This window comes from Lupinus angustifolius, chromosome LG04 (genome assembly GCF_001865875.1).
Source record: "Lupinus angustifolius cultivar Tanjil chromosome LG04, LupAngTanjil_v1.0, whole genome shotgun sequence".
NCBI lineage: Eukaryota > Viridiplantae > Streptophyta > Magnoliopsida > Fabales > Fabaceae > Lupinus > Lupinus angustifolius.
The window spans coordinates 7613703-7639858 of record NC_032012.1 but is presented as its reverse complement, the minus strand read 5'-3'; the positions used below and the strand labels follow the sequence as shown (position 1 = coordinate 7639858).

Here is a 26156-nt window from a genome sequence, read left to right as displayed (position 1 = left end):
TTCCGCTTGCAAGGATAAGGCTGCATACATTTACTGTCCCTAGACCCCGCCAAGTGTAAGCCTCATGCATTGGGCCGCCCTTTTATATATTGATAGTTTAATTAACTTTTCAAAAACAAAAACAAGAGTTCATGAGAATGGAAAGAGAACACAAAAATATAAGAAAAGCCATCTTCTTGGAAGAAGCCAAGCAACGAAGGGCAGAAAACATAAAACGACAGCTCATAAGGCAATCAGCTGTGATAGTTCTATGTACAAGTCAAAGTAAAATACAACAAGCCCATATACCAAGCCCAGTGATAACATGGAGGGATGCCTTAAAGATACGAAAAACTACTTTTCCAAAATAAAACCTAAGAAAAAGTCCAAGAAGAATCAGCATAATATTTAATGAACAACTTCTGAAAGGAAAGATGTTAACAAAGTACCATGCAAAATAAACACAGTTGTGGGCAAACAAAGGGAGTCAAAACAACTACTTGACTTGGTAAAAAGGAGATATATGTATTAATAGAACTTTTCAGCGTGAATATGAAAATCAATACCTTTGGCTTTGCTACTAAACATCCCTGCAACAGCAACCAGGCTCTCCTCACTTGATTCTTGAACCTACAGAATGCATTTAAAGTTTCTTCTAAACAAAAAATTTATATTGAAATCTAGACAAAGAACAGAGACACCCCCCAGTCTTCAAATAGTACATGCATGTCAATTAGGAGATTGGTGAAAAACTGTATTAGCAATAATGAAAGTAAATTTCATTTTACCAGCAGACTTTAAGTACCAATACATGTATCAGAAAAATTGGAAATGAGATCCAATTAAAGTCAGGTACTTCAAGTAAAACAACCAGAGCTATACCATTAAATTTTTCTTGGTAGCTTGACTACAGAAACATGACTGTAAAAAATGGATTGAAGCCTGTGCTGCCAAAATCATACCTGTACATTTGAAACAACTCTTGCCAGAGCTTTGACCATTCCCTCCACAACATTTGTATTCTTAGGGTGCCTACAACGCCAATGGATAGCAGCAATGAATGCATAATAATGAACTTATACCACACTCTTTTAACCCAAATCTTTACGCCAGAAATGTCAAATCCTATAAATATGATAATGGCTTTTGCCAATGCCCAATATTTAACTGATGAGAAAAGAACACAAAATGTTTGGATATGGTACTAAACTCCAAAATGTTTGCACTGCATCATGTGGCTACCACTAACTAACTAGAGAAGGACAATCTCATGTAACAAAGCACAATATAAAAAAATTCTTATGCCCATAATACTGGACAAGCTATAATTCTATGTGGAATTTTATATGACTACTGATTCTTATACCACCTTTGCACATGTGGAATTTTATATGACTACATGTAAGAATTTCCAGTGCAATCTTACCCAAAAGGGTACTTAAAAGGGGCACACATTAGAAAAACCATAAAAGAAACATGTTAGATTCCATCTTAAAACCAAATGGTATTAAGTGGAGTTTCCCAATGGGTATATAAACTGCACCCAGGAATTGAAACAGGCTATATGGGACTTCCAATACCCCCTTCACAGACGCCTACCAAAACAGGCAATAAACAATGAAACTATGGGATTGGACTCTTTCTGACGGATAGATAAAATGCACCCCACAAAATTTGGTGATGTAGGACTTCTAACATCCTCTCCACGTATGTCCTCCAAAATAGACGGACAAATGACAGTATGTCAAAGTTGGCCTCTAGCTCCGATATCATGGTATATTCCATCCTAAAACCAATTGGCATTAAGTGGAGCTTCCCAACAAGCATATTAACAGCATCAGGAATTTGAGGCATGTGATGTGAGACTACCAACAAATTACTAGATGAGAAGCGAAAAGTACAAAAGAAGAGGGTAAGACATCCTCCTAAAAAAACAAAAAAAACAACTAAAAACTAGTGACAGAGCTATGCAACAAAGCATGTTCAACTCTCTTAGCAGAAATGGCATCTCCAGTAAAAAATCCATGGGCGGAACAAAAAAGAGAAGCCAAAAATATTACACCATCTCCTAACAAGTATAGGAGCAAAGAGACACTAATATCATATTATTTTATTTTTTTATAGAATAACAGTAATTTTAAACCACCGATCAAAAAATTTAAAAAGAAAAAAATTATAAGTGAAGGATATTTGGGTCTTTTTGCAACCAACTATAAGGCTTTCAAGTCATCCCACTGTCAGATTCAAAAGCCGACATTTAGAAAAGAAAATGGAACTCCACAGCCCATAGGTCATTCACAATCACAACCCTAGCACACTCGCATTTTCTTGGTTTGTGATTCACATCCTTACTACTCGAGCCTTTATAGTGGGACTCGTCTTTTCTTTTGTTTTGTGATTCACGTTCTTGCAAGGCTTTTAATTTATTCTCCCTTTGTTTTCAAATTAGACACTGATTGAGGGAGGTACAGGTTGGCGTTGTATTGGTTGATACAGCAAAGGGAAAAGGTACATGTAATAGACATCGATTCCCTTTGCTTAGTCGATGAAGTAAAATTTTTTTTAACTCCATTTTGAAGAAGGATTGGGAATAAATGTAGACCTTGGTGTAGGTTGAATTTTGACAAAAAGTCTAGTTCTCAATTACCGATTTATAAATTGGCAATAGGTTTGTGCAAATTTGATTCATAGAAACAATTTTGTGGCTAGAATCACCAAATTCTTTAAATTTTTCAATGGGCCCAATAAGCAATAAACTGTCTTGTTTCGGATACATACATACAAGTGAGACACAACATTCGAATAATACAAGGCATACTGATAAACCATTGCCCCCTAGCATTATTCACAAAACCATTAAACGAAAGAAAAAGAACTTACATATCAAAATTTTGAAAAAGTATACGCAATGTGCGTGCCTCAATGCAAAATCCCTAAACACCACCAGTTCTAGATGTTAGGTTAAGGATCACAGTAAATCAATGACTCATGAAAGAAAATTAAAAGAATGATACTGCAAATCAACATTACCCTCAAAATCTCAAGAACAAGAATGCGATGCCATAATGGCAAGTCAAGAAAGGTAACCTTCAATAACATACTGAGAAAAACCTGTGCATTAAAAGAAAAGTTTAGCAACTGCAAATATTGTTGAGAAGCTATATACAATATATTAACTGGGATTGACAAGAAAGGTCATCATAAATTACTTGTTTTGAACTTTGAAGCATTAAACTCGAGTGAAAATGTAATTTTAGCCTATAGACAAGAGCCACAAGATAGAGTGCAATATGGAAGACTACAAACAATATTCTTAATTGCTTGATTACTCCCAGGGTCTTACAGAAATGAAATGAAAACTCATGGCACATAAGTATGATATTAGAATGCACTGGCTTGGAGGTCTCCTGTTCCATTGTGGAAACATAGAAAAATGCAGATAAGAACTTTGGTAGATTACGTGCAATACACTATCTTCAAAAATTAATAAGCAAGATAGAACGAAAGGCCTAGTGGAAGTGTGTTATATTTGCAGGGCCGTTGTGTGAGTATTAAGCATGAGAAAGAAAGAAAAATCTCGACCAGAGATCTCGACAAATATTTTCTTTAATAGGATTGCTTTCATGGCCTTCGTGGATTTCAATCAATAATGTCTATAAGGAGGGGTATTTAATGGAGTTTCAGAGAGAGAAATGGAGTAGACTGCAAAAGTCTCTTGAGCTAACATCTTTTCTAGTTTGCCTTTTCTGGCTCTTTCTTTTTCTTTCCTTTTCTCTCTGATGGGATTAGGAGGAGGAGAACTCCTCCTTACTTCCTTTCTCTAATTTATTAAATTCATTGTGATCCTAAATTTTGGTTGCCACTTAAAAATTAGATTGAATTTTTCTATTCAGTCTAAACCAGATATAATAAAAGCATTTGTATCTTTATTATCAACAAAAAGATAGATCCAGTTGAAAACAACTCTTTGCACTCCTGGGGTACAGCCTCGGAACATACAGTTACCAAATATATCCCGGCCATCAGAAAACAAAAAAAAAACAGAAACCTGCAGTGACTATTTCAATAACTTAATTAGCATGAGAGAAGTGGCTAGACGGAAAAGGAAATTGAAAACTTGCCTCACATTCAGTGACAAGGGATGAACTGTAAAGCCTTATAATATGAGCAACTGAGCGCAAGACCAAACGGCGAAAGCTAGGCTCACCAGCTTCTCCTTCAAGCTGATTAATATATTAAAGAATTATGGCAGTTAACCTTTTTACACTCAATAGTCAGGAATGAAGAATCTCAATGGCGAAACAGGATAATCATATGACATGTGTTAGGGCACTAATTACCTCAGCATTGGTGCGAAGTGAAGTCATCAGAAGTGAACATATCTGCCGTCGTAAGGCCTGACAAGTTTTTGAACAAATATATTAACACAAGACCAAAAGATTTGTTCATATGATTAAAGTAAAGGCCAGCAAGAATATTCTGATTTCCATTGAACATATTCACCTGTTCATACGGTAACAAGGTTCGGAAAACACCCACATAATTGGACAAGATGAACCTGTAAAGCATGACAAGAGAATTAAAATGAAGATCGATGAATGAAGATCAATGCACATTCGTATATTATTCCAGTGGAAAAATTAAAATGATTTCATCATCATGATGACAATTCAAAAGCAACGGTATGACCTAGTTTGTGGAATATATGTGTCGATGGCTTGATACGTGATGTAAGCGGAAACAGGTGAATATATAACTTAATGTTGATAGTGTAAAGGTTTTTTTACATTGTCGCTTGTCAACCAATCATGAATTATCAAATCACTAAAAATATTTAACGTTCAAATAACTACATGTGAAGACATACATAGGGTGATATGATTGGCAGTGCCAAAACAATACCCAGACAATGCATCAAAATAAAATTCATTAAAAGAGTTATCAGAGTTTTAAAAAGTTAAGGCTAATAAATTCAAGCAGCCTAGTTCCATAATAGACTATGACTGACATAATAATAAAAGAATGTACAAGAGGAAATTTTCATTAGAGGACTGCATGAGGCATGTGACAAACCATTTTGAAGCAAAAAATTCGGGAAGCAATCATGATGCAAAATCTCAAAACTGAACAATCAAAATTAACAGATGAACCAATAATTTAACTTGCACAACAACAACCAAGCCTTTGTCCACTAGTTGGAGCTGACTACATAACAAATGATGTAAGAATATTGGGATTTATGCACAGTTTGTACACTGACTGTACACGTCGTAAGGTTTGTTAGCCTTGCCTTTAATCAATCAAAGCTGTTAAGCCTTGATGACGTGGCCTGTATTCTCTGAGTCCTCAGTTTCTATAAATAGAAATGAGGAGCTCTTATTGTGTAAGAAAAACAGTTTAACAAATTACAAACTAACTGAATAAAAGTTAGTTATTCTTTTCTCTCTAGCTTTTGTAACTGCCTAGTCTTCTTCTTCTTTTGATATCTTTACATGGTATCATCTCCAATGGCCAACGCCATGAATGATCCTCCTGTGGAAGCTTCTTCTCCACCTCCTCCTTCAGATTCTGCTGCGCCAATACGTGTTCATTCGTCATTCTTCTCTCTGCAAGTTCCAACTGCGAAATTGACTGAACAGAACTACCTCACGTGGAGTCAGTTCATGCTCGCAATGCTCAAATCAAACCATGCTTTAAGGTTTGTTCAATCTACTGAGATTCCCCCGCGTTTTGTTACTAATTTGGAACGGGAATTAGGTCATGTGAATCCTTCATTCACAGCTTGGGAAGAACAAGATCAAGCTGTATTCTCGTGGATCCTTAATTCAATTTCTGAAACTCTACACCCTAGGGTTGTAGGTTGTGTTTATTCTTGGCAGTTATGGAATGAGTTACTTGCGTTCTGTAACTCTCACACTAAGGCTAGGAGTCGTCAATTGAGGTCTCAACTCAGATCCCTTACTCAAGGTTCATCGAATATTTCTGAATTTTTCTCCAAAGTAAAAACCCTAACTGATTCGTTAATCTCAATTGGTACTCCAATTTCGTTAGAAGAGCATGTTGATTGTATACTCGATGGTTTGAATGAAGATTTCCATCATGTTATCACCTCAATTGAGAGTCAAGTTCATCCTCCTTCAATTCACGACTTGGAGCAGTTTCTTCTCACCTTTGAATCAAGGATGCTCAAGAATAAAAATAAGTCTGTTTCAGATGCTCTGTCAGCTAATGTTGCTGCTCATTCTCCTCCTCCTCAATCACCAAATTCTGTTACTATGCCTCTTCCTATGCCTAACATGCAATCAGGTGGTTACTCTACACCTTACAAGTCTTCTTCACGTTCATTTCAGACTGCTTATGGAGGCTTCTTTCCTAATCCTCATACTGGTTTCTATCCTCCTTCTCGTGGTGGAATTTGGAACGGGAATTAGGTCATGTGAATCCTTCATTCACAGCTTGGGAAGAACAAGATCAAGCTGTATTCTCGTGGATCCTTAATTCAATTTCTGAAACTCTACACCCTAGGGTTGTAGGTTGTGTTTATTCTTGGCAGTTATGGAATGAGTTACTTGCGTTCTGTAACTCTCACACTAAGGCTAGGAGTCGTCAATTGAGGTCTCAACTCAGATCCCTTACTCAAGGTTCATCGAATATTTCTGAATTTTTCTCCAAAGTAAAAACCCTAACTGATTCGTTAATCTCAATTGGTACTCCAATTTCGTTAGAAGAGCATGTTGATTGTATACTCGATGGTTTGAATGAAGATTTCCATCATGTTATCACCTCAATTGAGAGTCAAGTTCATCCTCCTTCAATTCATGACTTGGAGCAGTTTCTTCTCACCTTTGAATCAAGGATGCTCAAGAATAAGAATAAGTCTGTTTCAGATGCTCCGTCAGCTAATGTTGCTGCTCATTCTCCTCCTTCTCAATCACCAAATTCTGTTACTATGCCTCTTCCTATGCCTAACATGCAATCAGGTGGTTACTCTACACCTTACAAGTCTTCTTCACGTTCATTTCAGACTGCTTATGGAGGCTTCTTTCCTAATCCTCATACTGGTTTCTATCCTCCTTCTCGTGGTGGAAGAGGAGGAAGACGTGGTGGACGTAACTCTAAGTTTGGAAGGATTTCACCACGCTCTGGCAGTTACTTTTGTGACTATTGCAGAAGACCAGGACATGATGTGTCCTGGTGTTACTATGCTCCTTATGACAGTCACCAGGGCACTCTGAACCCTGCTCATTTCTATGGCTCTCCATCAGGACCAACTTATGGTTTTCCTAACATGCCTACATCTCATTCTCATCCTTCTAAACAATACACTACTCCTCACCAATATCATCCTCATAACTATGCTCCTCATTCTTCTGTACCTGGAAATTCCTCATCTACTTATCACAGAAATGCTTCTCATATGCATCATGAGGGCTCTGCTTTTCCTGCTCAGTATCAAGGGTATGCAATGAATGCTCACACTGGTCATGACAATTCTAAAGCCTCTATGTGGTATCCAGACTCAGGGGCTACTAATCATCTTACAGCAGATCCAACCATGCTTCATGAACCTACTGAAAACTTTGGACCAGATCAAATCTATATGGGTAATGGTACTAAAGCCTCTATTTCTTCCTGTGGTAATACCTACTTTAAGTCTTCAAATCCTCTGGTTTGTCTCTCATTACAAAATCTTCTTCTTGTTCCTACTATCACAAAGAACTTAATGAGTGTCTCTCAGTTTGCCAAAGATAATTGTTGTTATTTCGAATTTCATCCTAACTATTGTCTTGTTAAATCACAGGATACTGATGAGGTTTTGCTCCAAGGGTCTCTCACTTCAGAGGGTCTCTATGCATTTCCAAGTCTTATTCCTAAGTCAGCCCAAACAAAGTTCTCTGCTGGTCCTACCTCTCATAATGCTTCAGCATTAACTTCAACTACTGTCAACACTAAGTCTAGTCCTTTTCTTTTATGGCATTATAGACTAGGTCATGCTCACAAAGCTATTGTCAAAAATGTATTGACCAGTTGTAATCTGTTACCCACTCCTTCTCTCAAAAATACATCCCCCTATTTTCTTCTGTACAATACAAAACCTGATTACACATTTCTAAAGGTTTTTGGTTGTGCATGTTTTCCCTTGTTAAGACCCTACAACAACCACAAATTACAGTTAAGGTCATCTCAATGCACATTCCTGGGATATTCCTCTATGCACAAGGGTTACAAGTGTTTGTCAAAAGAGGGTAGACTTTATATTTCAAAGGATGTTGTCTTCAATGAAAATATTTTTCCCTATGCCTCTGTCTCAGTCATACCAAACAGTTCCAAAAAGGAGTTTCCTGAATCAACCACATCTATTACTCATGAGTTTATCCCTAGAGTCACCTCTCCTCATATGTCTCCTTTATCCTCTGCTCAAGATGTGTCACCATCCCCTGTTTTCTCAAACTCTTTACATACTCATGTCCCCACTTACTCTACAAACACACAAATAATGTCTCCTTTCAGTCAATTATCCCTCACATCTCAAAGTCTCCTTGAGTCATCTAGTCCAGAGTCTACTAACCATACCAACACACATAACAACTCTGCTTTAGTACCAACTCACCCTATGGTCACAAGGTCCAAGTCAGGAATTGATAAATCCATAGTTCCTAGAGAATTTCTCAGAGCTCTCTTGGTTCAAACTGAACCTACAACTGTAAAAGAAGCTCTTAATGATCCTGTTTGGAAAAAGGCAATGCAGGAAGAATATGATGCTCTAATCAAGCTAGGAACATGGTCTTTGGTCTCTCTTCCTCCTAATAAACGTGCTATTGGTTGCAAATGGGTGTTCAGAGTAAAAGAGAATGCTGATGGGTCTCTAAATAGGTATAAAGCTAGGCTTGTAGCTAAAGGGTTTCATCAACAACCTGGTGTAGACTATACTGAAACTTTATCTCCTGTGGTCAAGCCTATTACAATCAGAATTCTTCTTACTCTTGTTGTTACTTATCAGTGGCCTTTAGAACAATTGGATGTCAACAATGCGTTTCTTAATGGGTTACTGAATGAGGATGTTTACATGGTGCAACCTGCTGGTTTTCAGAATGGTGACAAAGGTGTAGTTTGTAAACTTCATAAAGCTTTGTATGGCCTAAAACAGGCACCAAGGCAATGGTTTGAAAAGCTTAAAGGTACTCTAATTCAACTTGGGTTTCATATCAGTAGGTGTGACAATTCTCTCTTTATTCTCATCAAATCAACATATAAATTGTTTGTTCTTGTGTATGTTGATGACATTATTGTCACTGGTTCATCTAAACCTCAAGTTATTAATATCATTGACAAGCTAAGTCACAATTTTGCTCTAAAAAGATTAGGCCCTCTGGACTATTTCCTTGGCATAGAAGTTACTCATCTTCCTGATGGTTCTTTATTTCTCTCTCAAACCAAGTATGCCAAGGATCTTCTACAAAGGGCAAACATGCTATCTGCTAAACCAAGTACAACACCTATGGGGACTTCGTGTAAACTAACCAAGTCTGGTTCAAATTCTTTTGAACATCCTAGCTTATACAGATCCATTGTTGGTGCTCTACAGTATGCCACAGTTACTAGGCCAGATCTTACTTTCAGTGTCAACAAAGTTTGTCAATTCATGAGCCAACCTCTTGTTCAACACTGGATTTCAGTTAAAAGAATTCTAAGGTATCTACAAGGCTCTACTTCCTTTGGCCTACATATCAGGTCAGCCACTTCCTCTATGCCTCTCTCTGTTATGGCATGCTGTGATGCAGACTGGGCTGCAGATCCTGATGATAGAAAGTCCATATCTGGAGCATGTGTATTCATTGGACCAAATATTGTCACTTGGTGGTCTAAGAAACAACAAACTGTCTCTAGGTCTAGCACAGAAGCAGAGTATAGGAGCCTAGCCCTTGCCACTCAAGAAGTTATCTGGATTGAGTCCCTATTTTCAGAACTTCAGTTCAAACATCAGACTCCCCTGATTTTGTGTGACAATTTAAGCACTGTGGCCATGGCACATAACCCTGTGCTTCACAATAGAACAAAACACATAGAACTGGATTTGTTCTTTGTCAGAGACAGAATCCAGTCCAAGGCTCTTCAAGTGAAGCACATTCCTTCTGAACATCAAACTGCAGATGTCCTCACTAAACCACTATCAACAACAAAGTTCACTGCCATGAGGAAGTGTCTCAGAGTCATTGATGGTTTATCCCTAAAATAACTAGTAAACCAATGTATTCTTTTCTTTTGCAAAAAGAGATACATGGTTTCAGGGGGGGTATATTAGAATATAGGTTTTGTTAGCCTTGCCTTTAATCAATCAAAGTTGTTAAGCCTTGATGATGTGGCCTGTATTCTCTGAGTCCTCAGTTTCTATAAATAGAAATGAGGAGCTCTTATTGTGTAAGAAAAACAGTTTAACAAATTAGAAACTAACTGAATAAAAGTTAGTTATTCTTTTCTCTCTAGCTTTTGTAACTGCCTAGTCTTCTTCTTCTTTTGATATCTTTACACTATCAAATATGGATGCGAAGAAACTGAAAATGACATAAAATATGTTACAAAAAAGTCCTTACTCAAGAATATCAAGTGCAAATGCCCTCTGATTAATATTAGCTTGTAACCAAGTCGCCTGGAGAATAGATGGGAAGTTAATAACATCATGAAAAATGTATTTAATAAATATCAATGCCATCACTAATAGCATAAATAAATAAAAATGAGCATCTAAATGGTTTCTAGATACATAAAATAAATCCCAAAACATGTATCTAATAATGTAGGAGAAAAAAATAGTTCCAAATAAGCACATACAGATCCACCTGCGGCAAGAGATGTCAGGTCTTCAAGCAAGCGCAACCCAAGTTTTCCAGTTTCAGTTAAGGTCTCCCTCATCAATGAAGACCCTCCAGAAACAGATTCATTATCTAATGAGCTGTCCAAGATTATGAACATTGTATAAGTACAAATCTTGAGAATCAAGTAATCAACTTGAGACAACATCATTAAACAAGTACTGTATCTATTAAAAATACTATACTAAAAGGTAAAAATTCACTTCAATATAGGAATTGTATTCATGGGAGAAAACATACTCAGACAAATTGATGCTACAGTTAACATCACCAGTAACTGTACTTGTCCGGGAGAGCTGACCTCCAAAACAATATTTTCCGGAAGGAAGAGACTCAGCCAAAACTACACGGTCAAAAATCAAGGCCACTGCTTGCCTGAAGGTAGCTCCAGCAGTACTGCAAAACAATTGCATAGAACATATACAGACAAAAAAAATCACATCTCTAGAAACATAAAGCAACTGGCAGATATGATATGAATATGGACAAAAGGTCTTCATGGAGAAAATCTAGTTGAATCTCAACATGATTTTAAAAAATCTGCTTACTTCCGCACACTATCATAAGATCGGGTGTTTTCAAGAAGCCTGAGACAGATGCCAAGAGCTTGAGACATGGTATCCTGAAACTCATAAAATGCCAAAATAAAATATTTAATTGCAAAGTTTATTAACTTGCTTTCGGTGATAAAAGAACCAGTCACATATTCAAACTCCAAAGGTAATTCCAGACTGTTTATTTCTCAGATAAAAAACACTGACTTCTCAAACTGCAAGTGAGTTGCCTTAAGTGATATGCCAACTGTTTGCTCGTTGATAGTGTGTAAAACTTTATGCTAACATGATTATAGCAGTAGCTCAAATTTATATGTATCACATATTATTTTCAAATTATAGATGATGGTGACAGTGTATTGACTCATTCAACAGTTCTAAGAAGAGTGTGCTTGGATAACTACGAAATAGATTATTTCAATAATCAATTATATGTATAATTGACCATTGTTAAATTCTACTTAGTATAATCTACTTTTTTTGGGTCTGTTCGTTAAACAACAATTTTAAAATAATCTCTTCTGCTTGGATCGCATAAAAAATCGCTTTTAGAAGTATGAAAAATGGTGGTTGTTGATGAGCTAATCTATATTACGCAAACATGCACTCAGACTCATAACTAAACAGATTTAACTCATTCGTCCCAAATGTTCTTAATAAAGTTAAAAATAGAAAAGGGGTAAAACGTTATTTAGGTCCTTGAAAGACTTGTGGTCAATCAAGTTAGTACCTTAAAGATTAGGTCTACCAAATCAGTCCCTGAAAGATCAAAATGGGACCAAATTCGTTCCTGAGACAAAAGTGACATGCATCTGGAATGCCACGTTAGACTCAAGGACGAACTTGGTGCCCATTTTGATCATTCGGGGACTTGGTTGGTGGACCTAAACTTTGAGAGACTAAGTTGGTAGGTCGTGAACCTTTCAAAGAGCCAAATGACGTTTTACTCATAGGATAAGGTTCAATCTCTCCAACATGGAATTCCTTCATTGGAATGTATTAACTGTATCACACAATGAATGTCACAACATTATCTTTATTTAGATCTACTAAACTTTCTATCGAATTAGAACTCTATTACATTTAACAGAGTACAATCAATTTACCAACCAACCTCCAACTACATATAATTTATATTTGTGGTGAACATATATAGGTCATGTAGTAGAACCTTACCTCGCTTTCAGGGTGTAAACGCGACTGAAATATTATTGATATTGTTTGAAGGGTCTTGAGCTGAACACCCTCATCCACCATTTCTGCATGCTACAGGGGGCAGGTGATAAGAAAAGGATAGATTGGCAGGTTATCAATGCATGAGTTGGGTTTCTAGCTAAAATGAAACTTAAACATCATGTTTCAGCTCTTGCATAAATCCACAATAACTAAATCATCAAAGTACTGACAAGATTTGTATAATTAAAAACAGCTAGGCCGTAAAATGAACACTACAACACGAGATTGGAAGTATCGAAACCATCATATGAACTAACTAGTTATCGAAACTTACGTCTTTCAGTGTCATTAGAATCTCTCTCAGAGCAGATGGAGAAACAGCATCATGAGATATTAATTTTTGCAAACATGAAAGTCCAATAATGCTAAGCTTGACTGTTCGGACCTCACATGCCATCAAAAAGATTCGCAGTATGTCCTCATTGTGTGCAATTTCACTAGGACTAGACAATGTACGAAGCTGCAAGTTCAAAATAAGAAATGTGAAGATTTCATAATTAACATCTTTCATCTAGAAGAAAAATGGGTAAAGAAGTGCACACGAGTGTCACTATGAAATGAAAACTGCTTACTACACCTCTGCATCTAGCAGAATAAATAGAGAACGCTGCCATAGAATTCTCTGTCCCTCATGCCTCCCTAGACACTTACTTTAGCATCATTCAAAAATTCAAATGACATATTACTCATTTTTTGAGAACCAGCATCAAGCAACCTACAATTTAACTCAAAAATCACATGCAATAGCAACCAGGAAGTGGAAATCAAAGTCCACACAGTCACATTACATTACCTCGCAAGCGGAGAGGTTGTTTCCATAATTTGAACCCATAACCTCTTGGTCACTAAGCACCGAACTTAGATATGAAAATATTTAAATTGTAATAACATTTGTTGGGAAGTCTCACATTCTCGCATCATTCTCTTGGTCATATTTAAATATATGTTGGGCTACTCATCTAAATGACAATTGGTTTTGAGATGAAACCTTAACTTGACATCAGAGTTAAAGTCCAACTTCTCTTTGGTTGTGATGGCCAAGAGATGCCCTTTCGTATTGGGTCAAAGGTAACTCATCACCTGGTCCAGCGGGCTTCTATGGAGGGGTCATGTTGGGAAGTAAATCTCATATCGTCTACCTCCTTGTCTCGACAATGGTTTAAAATTTAAATACATGTTGGGCTACTCCTTTCGTTGCCAATTGGTTTTGTGATGGAACCTTAACAATGACCGACCACTGCAATGCAATGTTCTAATTTGAAAAATCAAATCAAATGCAGCATAATCTCGGAGGTGCAAGACTTGTGAAGTGGGTCACAGACACAACATTGAATTCAAGCATCATTCAAAATTTCAAGACAAATCAAATCACATATTCCTCAACTTCTCAGCAACTCGCATCAAGCATTGAGTATAATTCAAATTAAAGCCTACTAGTCAGTAATCAAACTCCATTTGAATAATTGTGATGATCTAGCAACCAAGAACTGAAAATCGAATTCCACACAGTCACATTATCTGTACTTAAAATCAGCTCCTAGAATAAGCAAACACGGCAGTACAAGATCCAATTTGAGAACTCAGATAAAAGTGCAGCATAATATAGGTCTTTACCAAACATGTGAAGTGAGTTACAGATATAGCATTGGAATTGGGCATCATTCAAAATTCATAAACGAAAATCACATGTTCCTCATTTCCTGAGCAACGAACATCAAGAACTGAAGTCAATTCAAATTGAAACCTACAATTCAACTCAACCAAGCACTATTTGAGTAATTGTGATGATCTGGCAACAAGAAATGGAAATCGAAGTCCACACAATCACATTATCCTTGTCTAAAATCAGTTTCTAAATTAACCAAACACTGCAGCACAATCCTCCAACTTGGAAATGCACCATGATCTCAAATGTTATACTTATTGTTCCATCCCAGTGTCAGGATCGATCAACACCGGTCGGCCACTAGGAACGGGGCTAATAACAAGCTGAACAAGATCTTGTCTTACACGACTGCCGATCACTCGAAAGGTCAGCCTAGGTGCCCAGCCAAGGGAAAAGACAACAGGATACGGCCAAGTCAACACCTACTACGCTGGAAAACCTTCCTTCACGCCAAAGGCAAGGCCACGCCACCTGAGCAGAAGACATGTTCATGTTGCCCAAAGAGCATAGGTAATCTAGCTCCACAGCATTGTACTGATAGGCGGCTGAAAAGGATGAACCACATCATCCATAATGATGACAGACCTCCCTTCGGAGTTAAGATTACTGCACCTCATACTATAAATAGTTGAAGCTAACCATAAGGGAATGGCATGTTTTCTCACTCTACTTTCTCTCTCTAAGATATACCTATAAATACCTGCTCGATCTTAAGGCCAGAAACCGACCGGTTCAGCAGATTATCCAGATTCCGACAAACCTCTTTCAAAATAACACTTAACTAACAGCTACAACCAGACGCAATTCAAGATCACTAATACGTAGCGAAAAATGTGAAACGAGCTACGGAAATCGCATTGAAAAGTAACTAACCTTGAGAATTGCGTGTTCGGCGCCGTCTTTAACAGCAGGATAGCGACGGCGAGCTTCAGCAGAGAGAGCGCGAAGATCGGATTCCAAGACCGCCATGAAAGCCATCTCGGAAGCTCTCTCTTCAGCAGATAGGAATCTCAGAACGATGAATGACTATTGATATGAGTATTGTGAGGTTTCAATACAGAGAAGGTGGTGAAGAATTGCAGTGCAGTGGTCGTAGATCTTGACGCAGAAAGGGAGGGACATAGATCCGGTGCAAATCACACGTGCGAATGCGATGTGTGGGACATGGTCCATGAGGGAGAAGGGTATTTGGGCTTTGAAGCATGTGCTCTCTGATCTCCTGGCCCAAAGTACCTTTCCTTGTGGCAGTCCATTCTGTTTTTTTGTTATAACCAAGATAACTGTTAACTTGTATTCTATTTTTAGTGTATGTATATTTATTCCAACAAGTATCACTTCAAGTAATTAAATATTTGGCATTCAGCTTAGTATCATTTTAGGAATCCAATAGGGTATTCCATATTATACTAACGTCTCCTTTTGTGTTTTTGTTTTTTCTATTTTAGAAAGATATATTTACCTTTTCATTAATGTTTGGATTGATTGGTGAATATATGAGGAAAGGGTGGTGTTACCAAAGATATCAAAAATTGAAGGTTTTTATGACTCTAGATGATTTATTAGAGTGATGTCAAGAGATTGAATACAAAAATGATTTTGTTATTGTTGACATTAAGTTTGATGGCATTGAATACTATAATATAATAATGATAGCAGTTATAATTATTCATTATTTATTTATTATTGTCTTCAAAACCAGTGTCTAGTGTATATACATAAGAAGATATGTAGAAAAAAAATGATGTAAAAACATAATTATTCAAAGTGCACAAAATTATATTATTCTCCTTCATCCAGAACTAATATATTTTTCATGATAAAAATTATATAAATGGATTTTGAATCTTATCTTTGATAACAAATAATATTTATCTTACACGTGATAAAACAATTGTTTCAATAAGAATCTAAGTCGATCCAATTATATGAGATAAAATTTGTATGAGAATTTAATTCTAACAATTGTTTCAATAAGGATCTAAGTCAATCAAATTATATGAGATAAAATTTGTATGAGAATTCAATTCTCAGAATCGTTCTCTCTTTCACATCCACTAAGAATGTTAAGATTCAAAGTAATCACATCTTTCGATGTATACAATATGAAAAAACACTTTTATAATGAATATTATTCAGATTTCAAAAGTAAAAACACCCTTTTTCATATAGACTCATCCTCAAAATATATTGATTTAGAAGCCCATTCCTATAAAACTAATTTTCTTAAGAAACCGGCCTCATTGATAACTCGATGAATCGGTGAGAAATCTTTTTCCGCTACGTGCTATGCTGGAAGCATGGGCATGGCCTACTAAACAAGCAACATCCTTGCCTAATAAACAAGTAACATCTATTTGTTTGGGACCAATCCATGTGAGGTGTTGTTGAATCTTTACTGGTTGAATGGTTAGTTTGAATTTTAACCCCGACATATGTAGGCATGTAATATGAAAATAGTTCACACCCCTTACAATAGTTTTGTCACTTGATTTGTAATAGAATAGATCACACTTTTTTCATAAATATATCATTTTTTTTAAAGTATATTTAGCTTAATATATCAAATTTTAGGTCATATAAAACATTTATTAAACCTAATAGAATAATAATATTTATATTATTATATATTAATATAACTAATATAATTATATATTAATTTTAGATATAAAAGTATAATTTATTTTTTAATGTTAGATGGCTTAATTTAAAAGAAAACCTATAAACATATTTAGAGAAATACATTACCTATATAAATGTCTTATAGTATAACAAGTTTTTCAATAGATTAATAGGTATGTTTTGTTGGAACACAAATGCAAAACAGAGAAAGTAGAAGTTGTTTGTGAGAAGAAGAAAAGAAAAGACATTAGGAAGAAGAAAAGAAAGTATGCAAAATCAATGAGAGTAATAGAGAGGAGATTATGCAGAAAAGGGAATTCAATTGTATTGATTGCTTGCTCAAGAATTAACACTACCATTTATAGTAAGTTTGAGTCCCAACTAACTAACTGATTTTGAAATACTACTATTTTTAACATCCCCATAATTCGAAAATCAACAATAACAGCAACAAGGACAGCCACAAAATTCAATCAATCTCAACTTCTTGTACACCTATTTTCCTTCTCAATTCCTTGAATCTCTCTATCTTGAGAGGCTTGGTCATAATGTCAGCTAGTTGAAGCTCACTTTTGCAGTGAGAGAGCTTCAGTTTTCCCTCTGCAACTTGCTGTCTAAGGTAGTGATACCTTGTCTCAATGTGTTTGCTTCTTCCATGTGAGACCGGATTCTTTGCCAAATCAATTGCTGATTTGTTGTCTATCAGCAACTCCATTTTGTCTTCAATGTCAATGCTTAGTTCCATTAGCAAAGCAGAAAGCCATATTGCTTGGCAAGTAGTGGTACAGGCAACAATGTACTCAGCTTCACAAGTTGATAGAGCCACAACCTTTTGCTTTTGAGAACACCATGACATTGGAGCACCTACTATCATAAATACATATCCCATAGTGCTTTTTCTGTCCATCAAGTCCCTACACCAATCTGATTCAGAGTAGGCTAAGAGTTTTGAGCTAATCTTGTCACTTTGATGAGGGAAGCTGATACCAAAAGCAAGAGTCCCTTTCAGGTATCTCGGAATTCTCTTTGCTGCCAACATATGGGAATGCCTTAGATCACACATAAACCTGCTGATTAGTCCAACACTATAGCAAATCTCTGGTCTTGTATGGTAGATATATCTCAAGCTGCCAACCATTTGTCTGAACAATGGTGCATTTACAGCTTCTTCATGCTCACCCTTGTCTAGTTTGAGGTGCATTTCAGCAGGAGTTTCAGAGGAATTGCAGTTGATTGATTCCTTTGATCAATAAGTCATCCACATACATGCATGTGAACAAGGCATCACAAATCTGGTTCAGTGACTTGACGTAAACACCATACTGGACCTCACACTTCTGAAAACCATAGCTAGACAAGAATTTGTCAATCCTTTTGTTCCATGCCCTTGGGGCTTGCCTCAAGCCATAAAGTTCTTTCTTTAGCTCGAGCACTTTATTCTCATTTCCTTTGCTGATGAAGTCTGGTGGCTGAGATACATAAACTAATTCCTCCAAAGGGCCATTCAGGAATGCAGATTTAACATTCAATTGCCAAAGACTCCATCTGTTCCAGCTAGCTATTGCAAGAATGAGTCTTATAGTTTCAAATCTTGCTACTGGTGCAAACACCTCTGAGAAGTCTATTCCTTCCTTCTGCATAAAACCTTTGGCAACTAGCCTTGCTTTGTGTTTAGCTATAGTGCCATCTGGTTTTAGTTTCACCTTGAAGATCCACTTGAATGTGGTTGGCTTCTTCTTATGTGGTAATTCTGCCAATTCCCAAGTATCATTCTTCTCTATGGACTTGATTTCTTCAAGCATGGCTGCTCTCCAAGTGCTACTATTTACTGCTTCTTCATAACTGATTGGTTCAATATCAGCATAAAATGCCATGTGTTGAACAACCTCACCTTCCTAACTCACCAAGTTATCTGAATTTAGCACATAGTCTGATAGCCAAGAAAGATGATTCTTTGTCCTTGTTGATCTAGTGTTTGCTTGTTGAGTGTATGCAAGTGTTTCTCTTCTCAGTTCAGATGTCTCAACATCATTCTCCCATTCTATGTGTAGTTTTGCCAAAGGGTCAGAATTCTTTCTTATTTAGCTCATTAACTGACCTTGCTTCATCAAACTGAACATCCCTGCTAAACATCACTTGCTTGGTTTCAGGGCTATACAACTTATAGGATCTTGTGTTGTTGTAGCCAAGGAAGATCATTGCTTCACCTCTATCATCCAGCTTTGTTCTCCTTTGGTCTGGTATGTGTCTATAGCAGATTGAGCCAAATATTCTCATGTGTCTCACTGTTGGTTTAATTCTTGACCATGCTTCCTCATGAACTACATCTTCAAGCCTCTTGGTGGGACATCTGTTGAGTATATATGCAGTTGTTGAGGCTGCCTCTCCCAAAAATTCATTTGAGAGTTCTTTGCTTCTCAACATGCTTCTAACCATATTCATTATGGTTCTGTTTCTTCTTTCTGCAATCCCATTATGTTGGGGTGTGTAGGGGGCAGTCACCTCATGCATAATGCCTTGCTCACTATAGAATTTGCCAAATTCTCCTGAGTTGAACTCACCTCCACCATCTGTCCTTAGGATTTTTAGGCTCTTTCCTGATTGTTTTTCTACTTGAGCCTTGAACAGTTTGAACATTGAGAAGGTCTCATTTTTGTTTTTCATCAAGAACAGTCAGACCCTTCTACCTAGCTCATCCACAAATGTAATGAAGTATCTGCTCCCTCCCAATGATGGTGTGTCAAGAGGTCCACACACATCAGAGTATACCACATGTAGAAGTTCCTTGGCTCTTGATGGTGTATGTTTGCTGAATGAAGATCTTGGTTGTTTGCTTATCACACAACTATCACACATCTTCTTAGGATGTTGGATTAGAGGTAGCCCTGCAACCATATTTTGTGTGTTCAACTTACTCAAATCTCTGAAGTTTAGATGTCCATACCTCATATGCCATAACCATGAATTTTCTGCTAAGGATGGAGTAGACAAACATTGAGATTCAATGGTTGCTAAGCTTATCTGAAATGTTCTATTTGGAGCCATTGATGCTCTCATTACCAACTTCTTCTTTTGATCATAGACTTCTAGAGATCCATCAATTAGACCCATAGAGAAACCCTTTTCAAGTAGTTGCCCCATGCTAATCAGGTTGCTCTTCATGTTTGGCACATAGAGCACATCTGTTATTATAGCATGTTTACCATATTTTCTGTTTATCAACACATCACAAGTGTCTTTAGCTTGGATCATTATGTTATCAGCAAATCTAACATTACTCTTCTTCCTTTCATCAAAGTTCACTAGCCATTCTCTATGTCTTGTCATGTGGCTTGAACACCCTGAGTCTATGTACCACACATCATTGTTCTTGTTTACTTGGTTTGTAATCATCATGAGCAATAAGGGTTGTTCTTCACTTTCAGTTGTTTCTTCTTTGACCATATGTGCTTCTGTGTGTGACTTGCCTCCATCATTGTTTGATCCAAGAGAGGCCCTGCATTCATTTGAGAAATGTCCAGTTCTATTGCAGTTGAAACACTTTACTCTCTTCCTATCAATTGATCTTCTGCCACCTCTCCATTGACTTAAGCTTCCTCTTCTTTCTGAGTCTTGTGTGCCATGACCAGTTTTGTCATGATCCTTCTGCTGGAAATTCTTATTATTTCCTCCTCTGAAATCTCTTCTTGCACCCCTGCTTCGAAATCCATTCCTTCCATTCAAGCTCCTTCTATCTGTGAGTTGAGCTTGTAGTGCTTGATCAACTGGTCTCGCATTGGACCTTTTAATGAGTCTTTGCTCATGTGCTTCAAGGGATCCTTGTAGATCTTGTACCTTCATCTCTTCAATCTTCTTTGATTCCTCAATTGCCACAACAATGTGATCAAATCTTGGCGTCAATGTTCTTAGGATCTTCTCAATTATAGATTGGTCACTGATTTTCTCTCCACATGCCTTCATCACATTAGTATGTGTGATCACTTTGTTGAAGAATTGTGCTACTCTCTCATTGGATTCCATCTGCATCAATTCATATTGGCGCCTAAGTGTTTGCAACCTTACTTTCTTCAACTGTTCTGCCCTCTGGTTGCAAGCTTCAAGGACCAACCAAGCTTCTTTTGAGTTTTCTGCACCAGAATTTTTTTCAAAATGTGCTTCATCCACACATTGATGCAATAGGAACATTGCCTTGCAATCCTTCTTCTTGTTCTCTTTGTGCATTCTTCTTTGTTCTTCTGTTCCTCCTTCAATGAGGGGTTGGAATCCCTGCTCAACTATTTCATCAACTTCTTGGTACCTCATTAACGCCTTCATTTGTACTCTCCATTTGTTCCAATTATTGCCATCAAGAATTGGGAAGTTTGCTGGGAAGTTGTCACTGCTCTGTCCCATACTGATTCACGCTTCTTTGTGTTCTTGTTTTCTTCAACCTAGCTCTTGATACCAAATTTGTTGGAACATAAATGCAAAACAGAGAAAGTAGAAGTTGTTTGTGAGAAGAAGAAAAGAATGTATGCAAAATCAATGAGAGTAATAGAGAGGAGATTATGCAGAAAAGGGAATTCAATTGTATTGATTGCTTACTCAAGAATTAACACTACCATTTATAGTAAGTTTGAGTCTCAACTAACTAACTGATTTTGAAATACTACTATTTTTAACATGTTGTAGACTTTAATTAACAAGCTCATATATTATATAGGCTGGACCATTTAAAATAAAATTCAGCTTATTTTCACAGCAACATAACTTTCGGTTTGCGACCAGCAACCATTGGAAAGTGGTTCTTTAAAAAAAATTGAACGATACATGTTATAATTTATTTCTTATATAAAAAATTATAAATCAGAAACCACTTTGGACTTCACATTTCAATATTGGAGAGGATCTCATTTTCAACCATTATTTGAAGGTACTACATAAGTAATTGTGGAACAGAGTATTTGATTGGCCATTGAAAATTGGTAAATTCTCATGTTATTTTATTCTCTAAATTTTACACGAGTTTAATATTATTATATATTGTTAATATATAATTCATCATTTATATATATTATTTATATTATTTTTACAAACTGGAGATTTAGTTAAAGAAAAGACAAGGTTGTTTGGGATAAAATTTGGAGGGTAGCATAAATATGATGCTAAATTAGTAAAAGGTTGCAACAAAAATATTGAGAATCCCTCCTTAATTGATAGAAGAATATGATAATTGAACATTGGTATATGACCATTGAACAATTGACTGTGAAGGAGCATATGACCATTGAACATTGTCATATGATCCATTAATTACATATAAATGATTACATTTTTAAAGTTTTGTAATTATTAATTGAGTCTAGAAGATTATTAAGTTCAATATAATGGGCAAGTTAGAGTAAGTGATGTTATTCTTCTGCATGTCATATGACAAGATAGCATTCTAATTAATTTATTAAGTGAGTATGATATCCATATGTACTCATCCATATATTTATTTATTTATTGTTGCATTCCTGCTACAGCCGTGAAGCTATGTCTAACTTAATTAAAAATAGAATAAATTTATTTAGTAGAAGATCATCATCATTTTTTAATCCATGCAATCATGATAATAAGACAAAGTTCAACTAAGAACTTTCCCCAACTTAAAAAACCATGACACTAATTACCCCTCTCACTGTGACTTTATTTATACATATGTAATATAATTCACTCTAGGTGGATTTAATCATACATAATATAAACTTTATAAGGTAGACATATAATTAAGAGGGCACACACACACTCAAGCCTTTTGTGGCTCTCAATTAAGCATGTCATCCAACTCTTTAGCAAAGATTTTCATAATTGGACTAGGCAAAGAAACTAGAACCAATATACCTTCCACCCCTTCAGAATTTTTATAAGGAACATGAAAATTTACTGATGGAAAAGCCCCTGCTCCAGCTTTAGCAATTCCACCATAAAGTGCCTTACCCCATCCAAAATCTACATCTCTAAATCCTGCTTCAGTTGTATCCAACACAAGGATAGAATTTACTATTGTGAATAAGGGAAATCCTTTTGTTACCATTAGATCTGCCAAAGAATGCATGTATTCATCATTGATTTTACCAATTGCATTTTTTATTAAGTCTAGTGCATACTCGAGTGGTTCTGTTGTAAGTTTCCCTGCAGTGGTGACCGCTGCAGCGAGAGCAAAACAGTTTCCATAATAACCAACGGGTAATGGAGGGTTAAACTTGTCGCGTGTATTGGTTACGCACAACATTCGAACATCTTCTTCTGGGTCTAATTGAAGTGCTTTTGTCCGACAACGCCAAATGTATGATGTGAGGACCTCAAAGGTGGATGATGATTGACTAATATGATTAGGAAGCAAGCGACGGATAGTATCTATCTGGGCTGGTCCAAAGAAGAAAGAATGTTGTGTAAAATCAGTAGGAACAACATTGCTGGTATCAGTTAATTGTTCGTATTCATGGTGGCTTTGTGTAACTTGTGGTGGATCCCTTGCGATTAAGAGCTCCCTACGCCACACGGGTGGTGGAAGGGAAGGTTCGTGACCTGCAGCAATTTGGGCTAAGGTATACATGAATAGAATCACACCACCTCCATCGGTCATGGTATGGTTGAAGCTGAGGGCAAAGCTGAAACCACCACACTTGAGACGTGTAACCTATCATTTGAGATACAAAGCAATGGAAACATTCAAATGTTTATGCAATAAAAAATATATACTCGAACCTGACATTATATTAAAGTAATTTATTTTTACTAAAAAATATTGAAATGATATAAATACTACCTAGTACCTATCATGGCTGCTTACCTTAATGACTAATTTCTGTAGGTCTTTCAAAAAAATATTAGCTTATTTTATGATTATAATTTTGTTATTTTCAACTACCACCATAGTTGAGTTTTTTTAGTATTACTAAGATTATTTCTTCACTTTTTTTTGTAAGGAATTAATACATTTTGGTTTTGTGGTTGTTCCTCCCAACACGTATCGCTTCCAAGAATTGAATCCTTGGCTTTTTTGTCTTTCTATTAATGTGGCGAGACTTACACCACTAGACCAACGACGTGTTATGTTGTCTTTTTTAGTTTTTTTGTACTACCAATGGTATCCTCACCTTTTTTGGTAAGGAACTAATTCATTTCAGATTCGTAGTTGATTCTCCCAACAAGCGTCGCTACTAGAAATTGAACCATCAACCTTGGGATCCAGTTGTACCTTACGTTAATAGACCAACTCCTTGTTGGTAGGCTGTCTCCTTGAGTTAAAACTATATTATACATAACAATATCAATTTCATGTTTTTTAATATCATTCTCTACTTAGATGCCATATGAAAAACTCGTTAACCTTTGTTTACCCTTCAAAGGATCATAGTGATTTAGCATGTCTATTTTCTCTTCCACAATGATGAAATGAAAGATAACAAAGATTATATTTAGCGTGTTTAACCTGTATAAGAAGAATAGGAGAATTAATAACTCCTTCTGAACCTGGAGCCTCATAAAGGAGTTCTTCAAAGCAAGGAAATGGAGATTTAAGTTCACCAAATTGTTCAAGTGTAACATCTGCATCAGCCTCAATGAACATCACTCCCTCTTCATTACAATCCACCAAGAGTTTCCCACCAGAGCCTTCCCTAACCCTACCAGCAAGTGGGTAATAGGGCACAAGTGCTCGTGAAAGTGCATCTCTAATGGTTTTCACTGGATCTTTTCCTTCATTTGATGGATCATTACTGTAGAACTGTATGACTGGAATATTGACATGAATACCACTTTGAGCATCTATGTCAGAAAGTTGCTTTATTTCATGTGGGGTAGGGGTGGCTGGAGCAACTAACTCAGGTTCTTTTCTGTGCACTGTGAACACTAGAGGGGGAGATGAAGGTTCTAAGTTGTTAGAAAAAGCCATTATTGCTTGTGAAGGGGGTTGGAAGAAGAGTAATGATGGGTTGAAGTGTTGTGAGTGAATGGGGTTTGGGTTATGATCATGAAGGATTTTATAATGGAGATGAGGCTTGAAAATCATACGTATGTTTTGTTTCTAGAATAAAAATAAGTTATTGATTGATGATGGATAAGGCTAAGTGGAAATAAATTTGTATGTTATTTTTACACCCATATCGTACTATTATGGATGAGATTTAAGTTATTTCAATTATTCCTTTTTTAAGTATTTGCAAGGGATTGTGTTAATTTTATGTAAGTATTTATCTAATTTACATATACGTTATCTTTATAATATTATAATCATTATATTATATTTATTATCTCTCTTATTAACTACTAAAATCGGAAAAAAAAAAACCACGATTAATATTGTCTTAATTCCATAGACAAACAATTAAATATGTTAGAAAGACAAATAAAAATTATGAACTTGTATCATCTAGTAAATCATAATTAGGAGTGTGAATGAGTCACATGAACTCCAATATTAGGGTTCATGCTTGGCTTGTGAAAATAAAGAGGTGGGAATGAGATATAAAGCTTGAGCATGATTCATAAAGCTAATTTAAATCTTTTCCATATATTATTCCTTTACCAATTCCCTAAATTATTCTTTATGTATAATATCAATAAACATTGTTCTAACAATGTATTGATCTAATGGTATAAAATTTTACTATATCCTTAAATAGATCAAAATATCAAAAATTTGTTTCCCGAGAGTAATACTAGTTATAAGATATATTTATACATCTTAAAAGAAATTAGTCCCTTAAGAATAAGATAATTAAATACTATTAGTTATACAAAAAAATTCAACAGTCATTTTATATTAAAAATATAAGTTCAAAGGGGGAGGAGGCCCAATTTGCAATGGTGAGGTCTTGTGTTGTGTCATTTTGGGCATGCGCATTGTTAATGTAGTTGCTTAATCATATCTCCCTAGGATTTTTAATTATTATCACTAGCGTGTGTACAGGCATTTCGTGTCTGCCGATTAATATTGTATAATATTATGTATTTAATTCTTATATATTTCATTTTTTATAATTAGAATATTTTTGTTGTATTCAGTGTACTTTATATTATAATTTTTATGTCTTTATGATAATATTTAGTTTATGTTCAGAAATGTGGTTAATTAATGTGTTGGTAGCGGTTAATTAGGATTATATGGTTTTTTGTAAAAATTAAATAATGTAAAAGACAAAATAAGAAATGAAAATTACATCATGGTGGAAGTCACATTACATTTTGGCTTTATATATAACT

The 26156-nt window shown here is 36.0% G+C and overlaps 2 protein-coding genes across 2 annotated transcripts in view; both read right to left on the bottom strand.

Moving 5' to 3' along the window:
* Positions 1-15467, bottom strand: part of LOC109345435 (protein MON2 homolog) — a 42121-nt gene extending 26654 nt beyond the window's left edge. The window contains exons 1-14 of the mRNA XM_019584430.1: positions 15180-15467; positions 12915-13100; positions 12581-12670; positions 11399-11472; positions 11091-11246; positions 10810-10930; positions 10572-10627; positions 4483-4537; positions 4320-4376; positions 4101-4202; positions 3010-3090; positions 2860-2912; positions 942-1011; positions 546-609 (exon numbers count right to left, since the gene is read on the bottom strand). Of these exons, the coding sequence (XP_019439975.1) occupies positions 546-609; positions 942-1011; positions 2860-2912; positions 3010-3090; positions 4101-4202; positions 4320-4376; positions 4483-4537; positions 10572-10627; positions 10810-10930; positions 11091-11246; positions 11399-11472; positions 12581-12670; positions 12915-13100; positions 15180-15284 (1270 nt within the window). The 5' untranslated portion in view covers positions 15285-15467. The remainder of the gene's footprint in view (positions 1-545; positions 610-941; positions 1012-2859; positions 2913-3009; positions 3091-4100; positions 4203-4319; positions 4377-4482; positions 4538-10571; positions 10628-10809; positions 10931-11090; positions 11247-11398; positions 11473-12580; positions 12671-12914; positions 13101-15179) is intronic.
* LOC109344812 (benzyl alcohol O-benzoyltransferase-like) lies at positions 22428-24939 on the bottom strand. Its single transcript, XM_019583554.1, has 2 exons — positions 24385-24939; positions 22428-23589 (listed from the first exon to the last, which is right to left on the bottom strand). Exons 1-2 carry the CDS (start codon positions 24844-24846, stop codon positions 22714-22716), a joined length of 1338 nt encoding a protein of 445 aa, XP_019439099.1. The 5' UTR covers positions 24847-24939; the 3' UTR covers positions 22428-22713.